At 45.4% G+C, this 18401-nt stretch overlaps 1 protein-coding gene across 1 annotated transcript in view; it reads left to right on the forward strand.

The window, feature by feature from the left end:
• The first annotated feature begins 4182 nt into the window (after positions 1-4182).
• RAB2A (RAB2A, member RAS oncogene family) overlaps positions 4183-18401 on the forward strand; it is a 116445-nt gene continuing 102226 nt past the window's right edge. The window contains exon 1 of the mRNA XM_056522014.1: positions 4183-4336. Coding sequence (XP_056377989.1) covers positions 4291-4336 — 46 coding nt within the window. The 5' untranslated portion in view covers positions 4183-4290. The remainder of the gene's footprint in view (positions 4337-18401) is intronic.

Here is an 18401-nt window from a genome sequence, read left to right on the forward strand (position 1 = left end):
AATATAAATCCGACAAGCGAGTGTACAGTATAACCACTACAAGCGTGTTTACAAAATAAATCCTACAAGCAAGTGTACAGTATAACCACTACAAGCATGTGTACAATATAAATCCTACAAGCGAGTATACGGTATAATCACTACAAGCGTGTGTACAGTATAAATCCAACAAGCAGGTGTGCCATATAAACGCTACAAGCGAATGTACAGCATGAATCCTACCAGCGTGTGTACAGCATGAATCCTACAAGCATGTGTACAGCATAACCACTACAAGCGTGTGTACTGTATAAATCCTACAAGCAGGTGTGCCGTATAAATGCTACAAGCGAGTGTCCAGCAAGAATCCTACCAGCGTGTGTACAGCATGAATCCTACAAGCGTGTGTACAGTATAACCACTACAAGCGAGTGTACAGTATAACCACTACAAGCGAGTGTACAGTATAACCACTACAAGCAAGTGTACAGTATAACCACTACAAGCGTGTGTACAGTATAAATCCTACAAGCAGGTGTGCCGTATAAAAGCTACAAGCGAATGTACAGCATAAATCCTACCAGCGTGTGTACAGCATGAATCCTACAAGCGTGTGTACAGCATAACCACTACAAGCATGTGTACAGTATAAATCCTACAAACAGGTGTGCCGTATAAACGCTACAAGCGAGTGTACAGCATGAATCCTACAAGCGTGTGTACAGCATGAATCCTACAAGCGTGTGTACGGTATAACCACTACAAGCGTGTGTACGGTATGACCACTACAAGCAAGTGCGCAGTACTACAAGCGAGTGTACAGTATAACCTCTACATGCGAGTGTACAGTACAACCACTACAAGCGAGTGAACAGTATAACCACTACAAACGTGCGTACAGTATAACCACTACAAGCGAGTGTACAGTATAACCACTACAAGCGAGTGTACAGTATAACCACTACAAGCGAGTGTACAGTATAACCACTACAAGCGAGTGTACAGTATAACCACTACGAGCATGCGTACAGTACAAGTCCTACAAGCGAGTGAACAGTATAAACCCTACAAGCGTGTGTACAGCATAAATCCTGCAAACGTGTGTACAGTATGAATGCTACAATCGTGTGTACAGCAACTACGAGGGCATGTGCACGGAACAACTATATGATCGTATGCGTAGGATAAGTTATTGGGATGAACAAATTATACAAACATGCACAGACCAACTTATATGTACAGTAGATGGACTAAATAACAAAGTAGATGGACAAAGCAAAAATACAAATGCTGTTGTGGCTTGAAACCGGCTCAGTAACACAGTCTTGATGACAAGGGAACAGGCGGAATCATCTGAATCCATATGATTTGGACTATACTGACAACAACTGCCACTTTTTTATTTTTATTTATTTATTTATTTTTTACTAGCATGAACCATGGCAAGAAGGGAGGAGCGAATGAACAGCCTCATATACTAAGACGTGCAATACTGGTGGCCACATACAGTTTTATATTGCCACACATATAGCCTGGGTTTAGGAAAGAGAAGGGGGGGTTTGGGACTGGAAATGCAATGACCCCCGACATGACATACACACCCCTCCCTGAAGAAATGGGGTGTTCTGCCTTTAACTCGATCCAGATATGCAGGGCTCGTGGGGGGAGTGAGGACTTGCCATAAGACATCCCCTTGTAAATACCTAAATGCGAGCACCCAAGATGGCTCTCGATGCTGATTACATGCGCTATCAGCTGCCAACAGGGCGCACCCACGAGCCATGAAGCACGTGGAACGCTGTGCTAAAACCAGGGCCGGGGCTGACCGAGGGTGCCCTACATACTCCGGCTTACCTCCGGAGAGAGGGCTGCGGCAGACGCCGCCACCACGGCCGGCCCCGGCCGCTTACCATTACGCTGAACCCGGAGCTGCTGTGCATCAGCTGACTCGTGTGTCAGCTGATCCCCTGTCACGTGACGAACCGGCGGCGTCAAGTGCAGGGACTGCGGCGGGTACTTATAGGGACTCCCCGCCCCTCCCACAAATACAGGCTAATAAATTAGCCTTAACACTTATTTGGAATGTCTATTTTCCTTACAAGCAGAGAGCTTCAAAGTGAAAAAAATGTAAAATTTTTTCATCAAATTTTGGAATTTTTCACCAAGAAAAGTAGAATGTGTCACGAAAAAACAATCTCGGAATCAGAATGAAAGGTAAAAGCATTCCAGAGTTATTAATGCTTAAAGTGACAGTGGTCAGATGTGTAAAAAATGACCAGGTCCTACACTGAAAATTGACTGGGTCCTTAAAGGGGTATTCCGCCCCTAGACATCTTATCCCCTATCCAAAGGATAGGGGATAAGATGTCAGATCGCCGGGGTCCCGCTGCTGGGGACCCCGGGGATCGCTGCTGCAGCACCCCACTATCATTACTGCGCAGAGCGAGATCGCTCTGCACGTAATGACGAGCAATACAGGGGCCGGAGCATCGTTACGTCACGGCTCCGCCCCTCGTGACGTCACGGCCCGCCCCATCAATACAAGTCTATGGGAAGGGGGCGTGGCGGTCGTCACGCCCCCTGCCATACACTTGCATTAAGGGGACGGGCTGTGATGTCATGAGGGGCGGAGCCATGACGTCACGCTGCTCCGGCCCCTGTATCGCCCGTCATTACGCACAGAGCGAACTCGCTCTGCGCAGTAATGATGGCGGGGTGCCGCAGTGGCGATCCCCGGGGTCCCCAGCAGCAGGACCGTGGCGATCTAACATCTTATCCCCTATCCTTTGGATAGGGGATAAGATGCCAGGGGCGGAATACCCCTTTAAGGGGTTAAAGCAGTAGACATGTGCAAAAAAACGAAAACGAACAAAATGAAATTTTTGGTTCTGCACATGTCTATAAAGCAGTGTTTCCTAACCAGGGTACCCCTAGCTGTTGCAAAACTCTGCTTCAGATCCCAAACCTGGCATGCCCAGTACAGACTCAAGGGGCAGACATAGGAGTGGAGTATGATCATAGCTTCGAGTCAAGAGCAAAGAGTCTGTATTTGGCCCATATCAACTGGCATTTATCAATCTGGTTAAAGGGAAACAGCCCGTTCATCTGGACTAAACCCAATGGATGCCGGGTCCATTGTGCAAAGCCGGCTATCAGCAATGGAGGCTTATACAACGGGTATCTCTGGAAACCTTGTTGTAATCCAATTCACCTGAACTATAACCCCATATATTGGGTTTAGTGCAGGTAAACCGGCTGTCAGTTTCCGTTTAGGACAGGGTCACACAGTGTATACGCAGCGTATTTCACACTGCGCAAAATCTGCTGAATATTCTCCTATGAGCAAACTTACAGATCTACTCACAGCCAAGCCCGTCTCCATACCTTACTGCGCACATAGGGCTGCCACTGGGAAGCCCTGTTTGTCTACTTACAGGAAAATATGCAGCGCATTTCGTGCAGCGTGAAATACACTGCGTACATGCTATGTGTGACCGATCCCTTAACCTTTAGCATGTAAAGTAGACGTTATAGATGCATTCTAAGTAACAGTTATTAGTATACAGGGCACAGATAACAGATGTCTTTGTTTTTTTTTTCAATTACGCAAATCATAGACGCAAAGCGGGTTAAACCTGGCCCCTTGACCTCATAAAAGTTATTTTATGATGAGCACAGGGTATATATGCCAAATCTTAGCATAGAGGCCTAAATGTCAGGGACTAAAATATAAAGTTGACCACAATTCGTCAAAAAAAAAAAAAAAGAAATTCCCCCAATTTATTTCCCCTATATAGTGCACTAGGCGACTGCCTACATCTCCGCCATGCTGTGATCAATAGTCAATTGTTTTTTTTTATTTACTTATTTAAAAAAAACAAAAACCTATGGGGGAAATGTATCAAAACCTGTGCTGAGGACAACTTGCCCAGTTGCCTATAGCAACCAATCAGCTTGCTGCTTTCATTTTTAGGAAGGCTTGTGAAAAATGAAACAAGCAAGCTGATTGGTTGCTATGGGCAGCTGGACAACTATTCCTCTTGCATATGTTTTGATAAACGTCCCCCTATGAGCAGCGCCCTTTCCTATTCCCCTATGGCCTGTAGATGGTGGGCGTTATACACCATACAACTCGCAGCATCCACCTCACAACGACCGATGACGTGCTATTCTCTCTACTATAGGTGACCCGGGAGGCCCTCAGTGCGCATGCGCGTCCGTCCACGCTTGCGATCACAGCCGTGGACGAGCCCGTGATTACGTCAGCGCGTCCGTTAGTAGCAGTGACGAGGAGAGACAGACTATCCGGACATGGCGTACGCTTATCTGTTTAAATACATTATCATCGGTGACACAGGTGAGGAGGGGCCCGGTGTGTGCGGGCTGCCGTGGGACCGGCTGTGGGTGATAGCGCCGCGCTCAGGACGGAGCGGGGGGGTACGGGCTGTGTGTGCGGGAGGCTGTGCGGGCGGGGCCGCCCGGTCTTCTCATTTCCGCAGTGTTGGAGTCGTTGACGTGGTGGATGCGAGCGGTGCCAGGGCCCTGGTCCTGCGGGATAACGCTGTGTGTGAACAGTGTGTGAGTGAGGGGACGCTGCTGTCACCCGGGCGGCGGTATATCGGTGTGTGGGTGTCCTGGGCGGACCTGCCTGCCTCCTCCAGCTGGGTGATGTGGATGGCTGCACTGGTCACCACTAGCAAGACTGATGACGTCATTACTGCTGCTGTGACATCATTAGGGTGTCCAGTAATAGATTAACCTGGGGGTATAGCTGGGATTTCTCATGTGTTCAGCCATCTGTAGTGGGATGTATAGACCATGGCGATGTACAACTCTGTCACGACCATTGGATGTAACAGTACTATGGCCTAGACCACCTTCTGGACCAGCGCCCCCCAAACCCGGTATCTCCAACTGTTTGAAAGCTACAACCCCCACCGGTTGCTGTTGCTCGGAATGATGGGAGTTCTGGAGCAGGTTGGGAAACACTGCTGTAGACCAGTGTTTCCCAACCAGTGTGCCTTCAGCTGTTGCAAAACTACAACGCCCAGCAAGCCCGGACAGCCTTTGGCTGTCCGGGCTTGCTGGGCGTTGTAGTTTTGCAACAGCTGGAGGCATGCTGGTTGGGAAACACTGTTCTGGACATAAGGAGATGAGCACAGGACTATAATGTTATTTTATTCCATTAGGGTTCGTTCACACATGACTTTTTTTGCTTCAGATTTTCTGCTGCTGATTTTACTACCCATTAACTTTAATGGGTAGAAAAATCTGCAGCAGATACTAAAGGGTGTCTGGTTCCAGTACAGTCCCTATAAAGCCTAAAGCTTGCCATACACGTTAGATTGGATTGGCCAAATCTGTCATATCAGCCGACCGTCTAAATAGGTTTAGGAAACTTCAGATGTTTTGGACTACATCTCCCATGATGCTTTGGCAGCATTCTGGCTGTAAGAACATCACCAGTTGTAGTTCACAACATCTGCAGTGAATGAGGTTGTTATTGCCTGTTCTGGACTGTATAGAAGAAGGCCTCCTGGTTCCCCACTGATGGGGAGTAAGATTGGGCACATTGGATCTCAGCCGTCCAATTCTATTGATCTTGGGGAGATGGAGTCCCCCCATTTAGAGTAAATACACACATGGCTCAGCATACATATAAATGGTAGGAACAAGAGAGGTATTGGGTGAACACAGATTTAGCCAATATCCAGAACAACTCCCAGCATGCCTAGACAGGCAATGGCTGTCAGGGCATTTTTGGAGTTGTAGTTTTGCAACAGACGATCGGGGGTAGGTAAGTATCATTATCATCAGTGTCACCCGCTCTACCTGCCTGTAACAGGTTAGTGCAGGTAACACTAATGACAGATTCGCTCAAGGGGTCAAAAAAATGTTCCTTTTTTGGCCAAGCATAATAGGATGGGCAGCCAATGAATGATAGAAGAAAATTGTCGCACAATCATGTAATCGGATGCGCAGATAATGAACATTAGGGCCACACAAACATGGAGCCGTGTAATAGAGGATGTGCCGCTGACGAACGATAGGGCCAAGCAATAATGGAGCCACGTAATATGACATGTGCAGCTAATAAATGATAGGGCCACACAATAATGGAGCCGTATAATAGGGCCACACAATAATGGAGCCGTGTAATAGGGCCACACAATAATGGAGCCGTGTAATAGGGCCACACAATAATGGAGCCGTGTAATAGGGCCACACAATAATGGAGCCGTGTAATAGGGCCACACAATAATGGAGCCGTGTAATAGGGCCACACAATAATGGAGCCGTGTAATAGGGCCACACAATAATGGAGCCGTGTAATAGGGCCACACAATAATGGAGCCGTGTAATAGGGCCACACAATAATGGAGCCGTGTAATAGGGCCACACAATAATGGAGCCGTGTAATAGGGCCACACAATAATGGAGCCGTGTAATAGGGCCACACAATAATGGAGCCGTGTAATAGGGCCACACAATAATGGAGCCGTGTAATAGGGCCACACAATAATGGAGCCGTGTAATAGGGCCACACAATAATGGAGCCGTGTAATAGGGCCACACGATAATGGAGCCGTGTAATAGGGCCACACGATAATGGAGCCGTGTAATAGGGCCACACGATAATGGAGCCGTGTAATAGGGCCACACGATAATGGAGCCGTGTAATAGGGCCACACGATAATGGAGCCGTGTAATAGGGCCACACGATAATGGAGCCGTGTAATAGGGCCACACGATAATGGAGCCGTGTAATAGGGCCACACGATAATGGAGCCGTGTAATAGGGCCACACGATAATGGAGCCGTGTAATAGAGGCACACGATAATTGAGCCTTGTAATAGGGCCACACGATAATGGAGCCTTGTAATAGGGCCACACGATAATGGAGCCTTGTAATAGGGCCACACGATAATGGAGCAGTGTAGTAGATCCACACGATAATGGAGCCTTGTAATAGGGCCACACGATAATGGAGCCTTGTAATAGGGCCACACGATAATGGAGCAGTGTAATAGGGACACACAATAATGGAGCAGTGTAATAGGGACACACAATAATGGAGCAGTGTAATAGGGCCACACAATAATGGAGCCGTTTAATAGGGCCACACAATAATGGAGCCGTGTAATAGGGCCACACAATAATGGAGCAGTGTAATAGGGCCACACAATAATGGAGCCTTGTAATAGGGCCACACAATAATGGAGCCGTGTAATTGGGCCACACAATAATGGAGCAGTGTAATAGGGCCACACAATAATGGAGCAGTGTAATAGGGCCACACAATAATGGAGCCTTGTAATAGGGCCACACAATAATAGAGCCTTGTAATAGGGCCACACAATAATAGAGCTGTGTAATAGGGCCAGACAATAATGGAGCCGTGTAATAGGGCCACACAATAATAGAGCTGTGTAATAGGGCCACACAATAATGGAGCCGTGTAATAGGGCCACACAATAATGGAGCCGTGTAATAGGGCCACACAGTAATGGAGCCGTGTAATAGGGCCACACAGTAATGGAGCCGTGTAATAGGGCCACACAGTAATGGAGCCGTGTAATAGGGCCACACAATAATGGAGCCTTGTAATAGGGCCAGACAATAATGGAGCCGTGTAATAGGGCCACACAGTAATGGAGCCGTGTAATAGGCTCCCTAAGTGAGCATCGATCTACAACATCAGCACCTGTTTAAAGCATTTGTCGGCCTGTGTAGTAGGGTCCTACCGACAGCCATTCTTCCCAAACCCACCAATACACACCTAGCATGCGGTGAAAACAAATGATCAGCCACATTGACATTCAACATGCCCGATTCTTCTTCCCTCTCCACATCTGCCAGCATGAGGGCACCACAGTACACATTACGTTGTTTGTAGGTTCAAGTCAACGTTCGTCTGACACATATATAACTATTTGAACGGCACCTGAAAATTCTGTTGTGATTGGTGGACCTACAATACTCAACACAGTGGCCTAGGAGTCTGAGATGTGCAGCTGCTGGGTTTAGTCTTCATACTGTAGAGCTAGTTAGACAAGGTTCACACTATGGAATTTCCTAGCAGAATTCTACTTGGATATTCCGGTGTAGCTGAATCCCTTTGTTGTCAATGGGATTCCCCAGCACAGTGCACACTACGAAATCTCAGCAACAGCAGCTCTGACGCCGAAAGAAGGATCTTGCTCGTCTTTTGGCACAATACACTGATGTCTATGGGGCCATCAGTATCCACATGGTCCTATCGCTGACTGCCCTCCGAATCTCCTCCTAGAATAATTCCTTCCGGAGATTCCATGGTATGAACCTAGCCTTAAAGTGGACCTGTCAGCAGGTTTTTAGGGTATAAAGTAATGAAATGGCTGTATAGAGCTTTTGATCCCAAATCCTTACTCACACCTCATTAGTCAGTTTACCCCTCCAGCGCCAATATATGCATTTTTAAAGGGTTATCCAGCTTTTTTTTTTAATTTTTATTTTTTTATTACGGTGCTGGGTGGGGGGAAAAAACATTCTTGTCTGGCTCCTGTTCGCCTCGTCTCTCTTCTAAGATAAGCGCATAACACAAGACATGCCTGCTCAGCCAATCTCTTGCCACAGCCGTGTCCTGATTCAGCCAGTGATCGGCTAAGCAGGCAGGTCCTGCACCCAGCACTAGGTAGGTATGTTTTGTTGCTTTCCTTAGAACCTGACTGGTTGTAGAGCTGTGCGGTATGACCAAATGTGTATCACGGTATTTTTTTTAACTTACGGCGGTTCCACGGTATACAACGCTATTTTCACCCCCGCCCAAATCATGTGCTTCGCCCCCCCAATCATGTGACTCGCCAGCACTGTTCTGCTCCCCCCAATTAATGATCAGCCCAGCGGGGTAAGTTACAGTTTATTTTCTTTATCTTTTGCAGCCCGGGCATAGGGATACAGCGTACAGCAGTGGTCTCCAACCTGCGGACCTCCAGCTGTTGCAAAACTACAACTCCCAGCATGCCTGGACAGCCGTTGGCTGTCCGAGCATGCAGGGTGTTGTAGTTTTGCAACATCTGGAGGTCTGCAGGTTGGAGACCACTGGCGTACAGTATAGAGTTCCAGCGCCTAGCGGCCCCCAACAAAGTAGGAGGAGGGCAGTGCTTGGCATATGTGAGTAGTGCCCCGCTGGGCTGATCATTAATTGGGGGGGGGGGCGCAGAACAGCGCTGGCGGGTAACATAGGATTAGTTCCCCGATGTGGGGACAGCGCGGCGCTGGGCTGATAATACATTCCCGAGGGGGAGGGGCCCAACAAGTATTGCTCTATGGGGGAAAATTCATATCGTGCAGCCCAAAAAATTCGGTATTCGGTATGAACCGGTATACCGCCCAGCTCTAACTGGTTGTTATGGGGAGTTGCACCATTGTTCCTTTGCATGTGGTTTGGTAAATCTCAATCTTGGTCTTTCCTTTATACATGTCCTCCATTTTTGATGTGTTCCTGGCTTTATGTTTAATAATTGTATTTAAAAACCTGAACATGTAAAAGCACCATAAGGATACGTTCACATGTACATAATACGCTGCAGATTTGGTTGCTTCTCATTTGGGGAGATTTATCAAAACCTGCCCAGAGGAAAACTTGCTGAGTTGCCCATAGCAACCAATCAGATTGCTACTTTAATTTTTCAGAGGCCTTTTCAAAAAAGAAAGTGATCTGATTGGTTGGCTATGGGCAACGCAGCAACTTTTCCTCTGGATGGGTTTTCATAAACATCCTCCATTGATTTTACTGGTTCTGTAGCAAATCTGCTGCAGATTTTCCACTGTGGAATGTGCCTAAGGGCTCATTCACACTACAGAATCTCCGCCCGGTGATATTCCAGGTGGCGATTCAGTCTGGAGGGCCTCCAGCAAAACAAGGTGTTACTAGGACCGCTCAGAAATGAATCGGACTGCAATTCATTTCCAAGTGGATTCCGTCAAAAGAGTGAACGTTTTTATTTTTTGTCGGAGCCTGGGTTCCGGAACGTCTTGGTGCAGCAGAATCCCATTGAGAACAAATGGAGGCGGCTGCACTGTATTTTTAAAGCGTGATTCTGCTCAGAAAATACGTAGTGTGAATGAGCCCTAAAGGGTTATCCAGCCTGTAAGAATATTACATTAGCAGGGGTGAGAGGGGTGGTGCTTCTGTGAGCGGCTCACCATCTTCAGTGTTTATTTGCACTTGTCCTCGTGCCACTATTCTATTAGTACCACACTACTACATTTGGCCAAATAACACAAATAGTGGTCAAATGTAGAGGTGTAATGACCGAAACAACGATATAACCCCTAGGGGTTAGATAGAACTTCTCGGTACATGTGTTACTAAATAAAAGGTATCCCCTATCCTAAGGATAGGGGATAAGTTTCAGATCGTGGTGGGTCCGACTGCTAGGGGCCCCCCTGCGATCTCCTGTACGGGGCTCCGGCTCGCTGGCCAGATAGCGGGTGTGGACCACCACACGAAGCGGCAGCCGACACGCCCCCTCAATTCAGCGCTATGGCAGAGCCGGAGATTGCACTCTTTCTCCTGTTACTATCTTCTGTCACACAATTATGGCCGTTATTAATAATGGGTTAAAACGTCTATTAGAAAAATCCCATAGACTATAATGGGATTTTCTAACGGCCGTATAGGATTTTGTAACTGCCGTTTTACAGCTGATTTTCAGACAGAACTTCGTACGGATCTTTAAAATGGAGTAATTTTATAGTGTGAAAGGGACGTAACCCCTAGGGGTTATATCATTGTTTCACTCTTCTATTAGTAGCCCTGGTGCAAGGACCTGCAGCATGGTACCATTCAAGTCAAGAGGACAATGCTTCAGTTCCTTACACGGCTAATACATATAGCACAGTGATGCAAGGACAAACACAATGGGGGAGATTTATCAAAACCTGTGCAGAGGAAAACTTGCCCTGTTGCCCATAGCAATCAATCAGCTTGCTGCTTTCATTTTTATGAAGGCCTGTGAAAAATGAAAGAAGCGATCTGATTGGTTGCTCTGGGCAAGTTTTCCTCTGCACCGGTTTTGATAAATCTCCCCCAATGTGTATAAAGAGAGAGACTGCGCCACTCACGACGGCAGTAATGCCCCCTCCCATAGACTTGCATTGAGGGGGCGGGGCATGACGTCACAATACTCCGGCCCCGTGGTAGTCACACTCGGAACCTCCAGCGCTGCGGAGAGCTCACAAAGGTGGGTGCGGGATAAGATGTATTAGGGCCAGAGTACCCCTCTAATCTGATTTGTCTGGTATTCTGTACACAAAAGGAAATAAAGGCAGAGTTCTAGTCGCCTAGGAATGAGCAGTCCCTCCCAGGCAGGGTGGAGATCTGTGGCCACTACAGAGACCCTCGGGGCAGCAGCTACCCCTGTATAATTAACCCCTTAAGGACACATGACATACTGGAACGTCATGTGTCCACTCCCGATCTATAACGCGGGGCCACGGCGTGGCCCCGCGTCATAGCGGTTCGGGCCCGGCCTCTAACAACGGCCGGGACCCGTGGCTAATAGCGCGCGGCATTGATCGCTGTGCCGCGCGCTATTAACCCTTTAGACGCGGCGTTCAAAGTTGAACGCCGCGTCTAAAGTGAAACCGAAAGCATGCCGGCTAGCTCAGTGGGCTGTTCGGGATAGCCGCGGTGAAATCGCGGCATCCCGAACAGCTGACAGGACAGCGGGAGGGCCCCTACCTGCCTCCTCGCTGTCCGATCGCCGAATGACTGCTCAGTGCCTGAGATCCAGGCATGAGCAGTCATGCGGCAGAATCATCGATCACTGGTTTCTTATGAGAAACCAGTGATCAATGTAAAAGATCAGTGTGTGCAGTGTTATAGGTCCCTATGGGACCTATAACACTGCAAAAAAAAAGTGCAAAAAAAAAAGTGAATAAACATCATTTAACCCCTTCCCTATTAAAAGTTTGAATCACCCCCCTTTTCCCATAAAAGAAAAAACACAGTGTAAATAAAAATAAACATAAATGGTATCGCCACGTGCGGAAATGTCAATTATAAAAATATATCGTTAATTAAACCGCTCGGTCAATGGCGTGCGCGCAAAAAAATTCCAAAGTCCAAAATAGTGCATTTTTGGTCACTTTTTATATCATGAAAAAATGAATAAAAAGCGATCAATAACTCCTATCAATGCAAAAATGATACCGTTAAAAACTTCAGATCACGGCGCAAAAAATGAGCCCTCATACCGCCCCATACACGGAAAAATAAAAAAGTTATAGGGGTCAGAAAATGACAATTTTAAACGTATAAATTTTTCTGCATGAAGTTATGATTTTTTCCAGAAGTGCGACAAATTCAAACCTGTATAAGTAGGGTATCATTTTAATCATATGGACCTACAGAATAAAGGTAAGGTGTCATTTTTACCGAAAAATGTACTACGTAGAAACGGAAGCCCCCCAAAGTTACAAAGTGGCGTTTTTTTTTTCAATTTTGTCTCACAATGATTTTTTTTTCCCGTTTCACCGTAGATTTTTGGGCACAATGACTGACGTCATTACAAAGTAGAATTGGTGGTGCAAAAAATAAGCCATCATATGGATTTTTAGGTGCAAAATTGAAAGAGTTATGATTTTTTAAAGGCAAGGAGCAAAAAACGAAAATGCAAAAAAACGGAAAAACCCCCGGTCCTTAAGGGATAAACCAACCATAAGAAGGTCCAGGTTTACAAGGCCCCCATCACATTTAGTGTGGTAAAGGCGTAATTCCATAACAAGGTTATGCTTTAATTTTGATCTAGTACAGTGGTTTCCAAAATGTGACACTCCAGATGTTGCAAAACTACAACTCCCAACATGCCTGGATAGCCAACAGCTGTCTGGACATGATGGGAGTTGTAGTTTTGAAACATCTGAAGGGACACCGTTTCTAAACCACTGATGTAGAATCTACCATTTCTGAAAATGAAGGGACCGCATTTGTCACTCTCCCCTTCTTCTCCCCTGCATAGTGTCACCCCTACTACTCGTTGTGAAGGAGGCCAGATGATTGGCAATGCCAGTATACAGGGAAAACGTAATGGGGACACAGCACTAGTTTCAAACAGTGGGCAACCATACTTATCTGATCCCGTTCTCCGGCCATCTTCCTTTCCGGGGCCGACTTGGAACATGGGCGGAGCCTCCTGACATCACCGCTGCTGCTTGCATGCTATCTCTCGCTGCTAGCAAACAGCAGCAGTGATGTCGGGAAGCTCCACCCATGCTCCAAGCTGGCCCCAGAATGGAAGATACGGAGGAAGATAGTGGGAGAACCGGTGCACGGAAGGGGATCAGGTAAGTATGGTTGTCAACAGTGTCACCTGCAGATTTCCTTTAATGGATTCTAAAGTGTACAAATGCAGTGGGGTGCCAGACATGAGTGAATGGTCCCTCAGTAATCTTGAGATCAAACACACAAGATATTAAGGGGGTTTCCATATAAACTAAATAATTGAACACAGACTCAAATGCTGAAGGCAGGCTAAGTGTCACAGTATTCACAGTATGGGTGGAAATCCTGAAGGTATGGTAGTACTGCACAGACATTGCCTGTCCTTATAGTCGGCAATTCATTCCTCTCTGTGTTCCACTGGGAAAAAAATGAACATTTTCATTCTTTGGGCAGGTGAATTTTGCCAGCGGCAAGCTCCACTGCTGCAGCGGAATTTCTCCACTTGGAAATTCTGTAGTTTGCACGGACCCCTAAAGGGATTTTCTAGTAGTGTTTTGCTCTGCATAGACTGGAACTGGGGTAAAGTTGTATAAAAATGTTTTTGGTAAAATATCTTCAACGTGCTGCCAAAAACATTGTCAAAGCAGCGCTGTCAAACTGCGGCCGAAACATCTGATTTTTACATATTTTTTTTAATTTTTATAATAGTTAGTCAATGCGTTGGCTGTAAGTATTATGGAAGATTAAAGAGTAGCTAGGAAAATGTTTGTATTGTATGCCTGGAAGAATTATGGAATCCCTGCACTTGGAGGATGTTTGCACAGCTTTTTACTTCGTAGTATATAAATCACTGAAATTACGCAGAACTAGGGAGATTTTATGGGGTTGTGAAGAGAAAATCTTTTTGCATCCTTATTGCCTATAGCAACCACTTGCAGCACAGCTTTCATTTTATATTCTGCTTGTACAAAAAAAGGCTGCGTTGTATATAATATAAAATGTGTAACATAACTTAATGTGTGAACATACCCTTAAAGCGGTACTCCGGTGAAAACCTTTTTTCTTTTAAATCAACTGGTGCCAGAAAGTTAAACAGATTTGTAAATTACTTCTATTAAAAAATCTTAATCCTTTCTGTACTTATTAGCTGCTGAATACTACAGAGGAAATTATTTTCTTTTTCAAATTCTCTCTGATGACATCACGAGCACAGTGCTCTTTGCTGACGTCATTATAATAAGAATAACTCTTTATTTATTGTTGTCCTTAGTGGGATTTGAACCCAAGGCCCCAGCACTGCAAGGCAGCAGTGCTAATCACTGAGCCACCATGCTGCCCTAAGCATACATCTGCTATGCACGGTTGCTAAAATGGACAGAGATGTCAGCAGAGAGCACTGTGCTCGTGATGTCATCAGTGTTCCAAAAAGAAAGGAATTTCCTTTGTAACATTCAGCAGCTAATAAGTACTGGAAGGATTAAGATTTTTTTAATAGTAATTTACAAATATGTTTAACTTTCTGGCACCAGTTGATTTAAAAGAAAAAAGGTTTTCACCGGAGTACCCCTTTAACCCCTTAAGGACCAAGGACGTACCGGTACGTCCTTGGTCCTGCTCTTCTGATATAACGCGGGGTTACACAGTAACCCCGCGTCATATCACGGCGGGCCCGGGTCATAGTGAAGCCGGGACCCGCCTCTAATAGCGCGCAGCGCCGATCGCAGCGCCGCGCGCTATTAACCCTTTAGCCGCGCGCTCAGAGCTGAGCCGCGCGGCTAAAAGTGAAAGTGAAAGTTCCCGGCTAGCTCAGTCGGGCTGTTCGGGATAGCCGCGGCTAATCGCGGCATCCCGAACAGCTGACAGGACAGCGGGAGGGCCCCTTCCTGCCTCCTCGCTGTCCCATCGCCGAATGACTGCTCAGTGCCTGAGATCCAGGCATGAGCAGTCATGCGGCAGAATCGTTGATCACTGGTTTCTTATGAGAAACCAGTGATCAACATAGAAGATCAGTGTGTGCAGTGTTATAGGTCCCTATGGAACCTATAACACTGCAAAAAAAAAGTGAAAAAAAAAAGTGAATAAAGATCATTTAACTCCTCCCCTATTAAAAGTTTGAATCACCCCCCTTTTCCAATAAAAAAAAAAAACACAGTGTAAATAAAAATAAACATATGTGGTATCACCGCGTGCGGAAATGTCCGAATTATAAAAATATATCATTAATTAAACCGCTCGGTCAATGGCGTGCGAGCAAAAAAATTCCAAAGTCCAAAATAGTGCATTTTTGGTCACTTTTTATATAATTTAAAAATGAATAAAAAGTGATCAATAAGTCCTATCAATGCAAAAATGGTACCGTTAAAAACTTCAGATCACGGCGCAAAAAAATGAGCCCTCATACCGCCCCATACACGGAAAAATAAAAAAGTTATAGGGGTCAGAAGATGACAATTTTAAACGTATTAATTTTCCTGCATGTAGTTATGATTTTTTCCAGAAGTCCGACAAAATCAAACCTATATAAGTAGGGTATCATTTTAATCGTATGGACCTACAGAATACATATCAGGTGTCATTTTTACCGAAAAATGTACTACGTAGAAACGGAAGCCCCCAAAAGTTACAAAACAGCGTTTTTTTTTTCAATTTTGTCGCACAATGATTTTGTTTCCCCCTTCACCATAGATTTTTGGGCAAAATGACTGACGTCATTACAAAGTAGAATTGGTGGCGCAAAAAATAAGCCATCATATGGATTTTTAGGTGTAAATTTGAAAGAGTTATGATTTTTTAAAGGCAAGGAGCAAAAAACGAAAATGCAAAAACGGAAAAACCTCCGGTCCTTAAGGGGTTAAGAAAAACGGTCTACACATTATATACACTGCAGATTTTATCCTTCATTCCGCTGTTTATATTGATTTACCCAGCATACAATCTGCTCTATTGTTTCACAGATGAATATTCTGGCTTCATGAAACATACCTCACAGACATGTTTACTGGTCTCTATTCCCACTCCTGGCAGAGGCTTTGTGGGTAGTTTCTGTCAAATTTGGTTGCAAGAAAAAGTGCAGTATGTTCAACAAACCGTATAAATGTCAGTGGGTCTTTTGGCCACAAATTATTTTTGTTACATGACATATTGGCTTCTATTGTAATGCAAGCCATGACAGCTATGTAAACAGAGCCTTATGTAGCACCAGGGATGTGGAATTCCTATCGCCCGACGCCTGGACATGTAGTTCCAGGTGCTGGGCAGGTGAATTTTTGGACCCCTGCATTGGGCAAGCAGGGCCGGATCTGACAAGCATGGCGGCACTCTGTGTATGGAGCTCGCTTTGTACTCTGCAGCCCGCAGCTGTTCTCAGTAGCTGGGGGCCGCTGCTAATAGCCAAAGCTAACAGCAGCATCTAAAGGGACATGTGAACGCTCCCTAGTGGGCTAGTGGGGTGGATCGCCCCCACAGCGTGATCGCGCGGGGGATCCACTACAGAGGTAGCAGGAGGGCTTACCTCTGCTTCCCTGGTGTCTGTGGCTCTGCCATTGATAGAGCCTGGCTGGACTAGGCTCGATCCATGGATCGCAGAGCACACAGATCAATGGAGTTCAATAGAATCTAATGATTCCTCCTAAAAGTCTAATAAAGTATTGAAAAAAAAAGTTGTTATAAAAGTTTAAAAGAAACACATTAACCTCTTCCATGTTAAAGGAGTAGTCCAGTGGTGACTCAGTGGTTTACAACTTATCCCCTATCTTAAGGATAGGGGATAAGTTGCAGATCGCGGGGGGTCCGACCCCTGGGGCCCCCCGTGATCTCCTGTACGGAACCCCGACAGTCCGCGGGAAGGGGGCGTGTCGACCTTCGCACGAAGCGGCGTCCGACACGCCCCCTCAATACAACTCTATGGCAGAGCCGAAGCGCTGCCTTCGGCAATCTCCGGCTCTGCCATTGAGATGTATTGAGGGGGCGTGTCGGCCGCCGCCTCGTGCGGGGGTCGACACCCGCTATCTTGGTGGAGAGCCGGGGCCCCGTACAGAGAGATCGCGGGGGGCCCCAGCGGTCGGACCCCCCGCGATCTCAAACTTATCCCCTATCCTTAGGATAGGGGATGAGTTTTTCACCACTGGACTACCCCTTTAAGTTTAAATCACTCCCTTTTCCTTTATAAAAACATGTAAACATAATAAAAATAAACATTTAGTATCGCTGCGTGCGTAATTGTGCGAACTCTTAAAATATAACATTATGTATCCCATATGGTAGATGACGTGAATGTAAAAAAAATACCAAACCACAGAATTGCAATTTTTGTAATATCCCAGAAAAAAGTTAAAAAGCGTTTAAAAAGTCAAATCGATACAAAAAGCAGATTGTTGCAAAAAAAATTGCCCTCATACCTCCTGGAATGTTGAAAAATAAAAATATATATATATAATATTTATTTGGGTTAGGAGAATGTTATTGAAAAATTAAAAGGTATCATTATAGTAGGTAGTTATGACTATTATAGGGCGAGGAGGAAAAAATTAATGTAAAAGCGAAAATTGGTCCTGACAAGTGGATCGTCATGAGGGACAAGTAGATTTTGCTCCGTTTTAGTCCCGTGGACAAGTAGTGTTTTATTAAATTTCCACACCCCTGAGCACTGATAGGAAATGATATAAAACTTAGCTTTTAATACTGCAAATGATAAAAAAGCACAAATTCAAACAACGTACATATAGGCCGCCATCCCAGTGTCCACGCTGTATTATGCTGTAAGTGAGCAGTATATAATTTCATAGTGTGGGACTCACTTCACTCTGGGATATAATTATCTAGTCTTCAATTTGGATAGATATCCCAAGAAAAATATTCAAACAAATAGATATGTCCCAGAGGCCTATTACTGTCTGTATCTAATCGCCATAAGACAGTATACATTTATTATTGTCCATAGGCCTCTATTGCATCACACCCGTATAAGCACTTGATCTTATTGCACATACAGTGGTTCAAAAAAGTATTTAGTAAGCCACCAATTGTCCAAGTTCTCCCACTTAAAATAATGAGGTCTGTAAGTTTCATCATAGAGACCTAATGAGAAAAAAAATCCAAAAAATAACAGTCTGATTTTTAAAGGATTTATTAGCAAATTATGGTGGAAAATAAGTATTTGGTCATTGACAAAAGTTCATTTCAATACGTTGTTATATACCATTTGTTGGCAAT

The sequence above is a fragment of the Hyla sarda genome, chromosome 5, assembly GCF_029499605.1.
Source record: "Hyla sarda isolate aHylSar1 chromosome 5, aHylSar1.hap1, whole genome shotgun sequence".
Lineage (NCBI taxonomy): Eukaryota > Metazoa > Chordata > Amphibia > Anura > Hylidae > Hyla > Hyla sarda.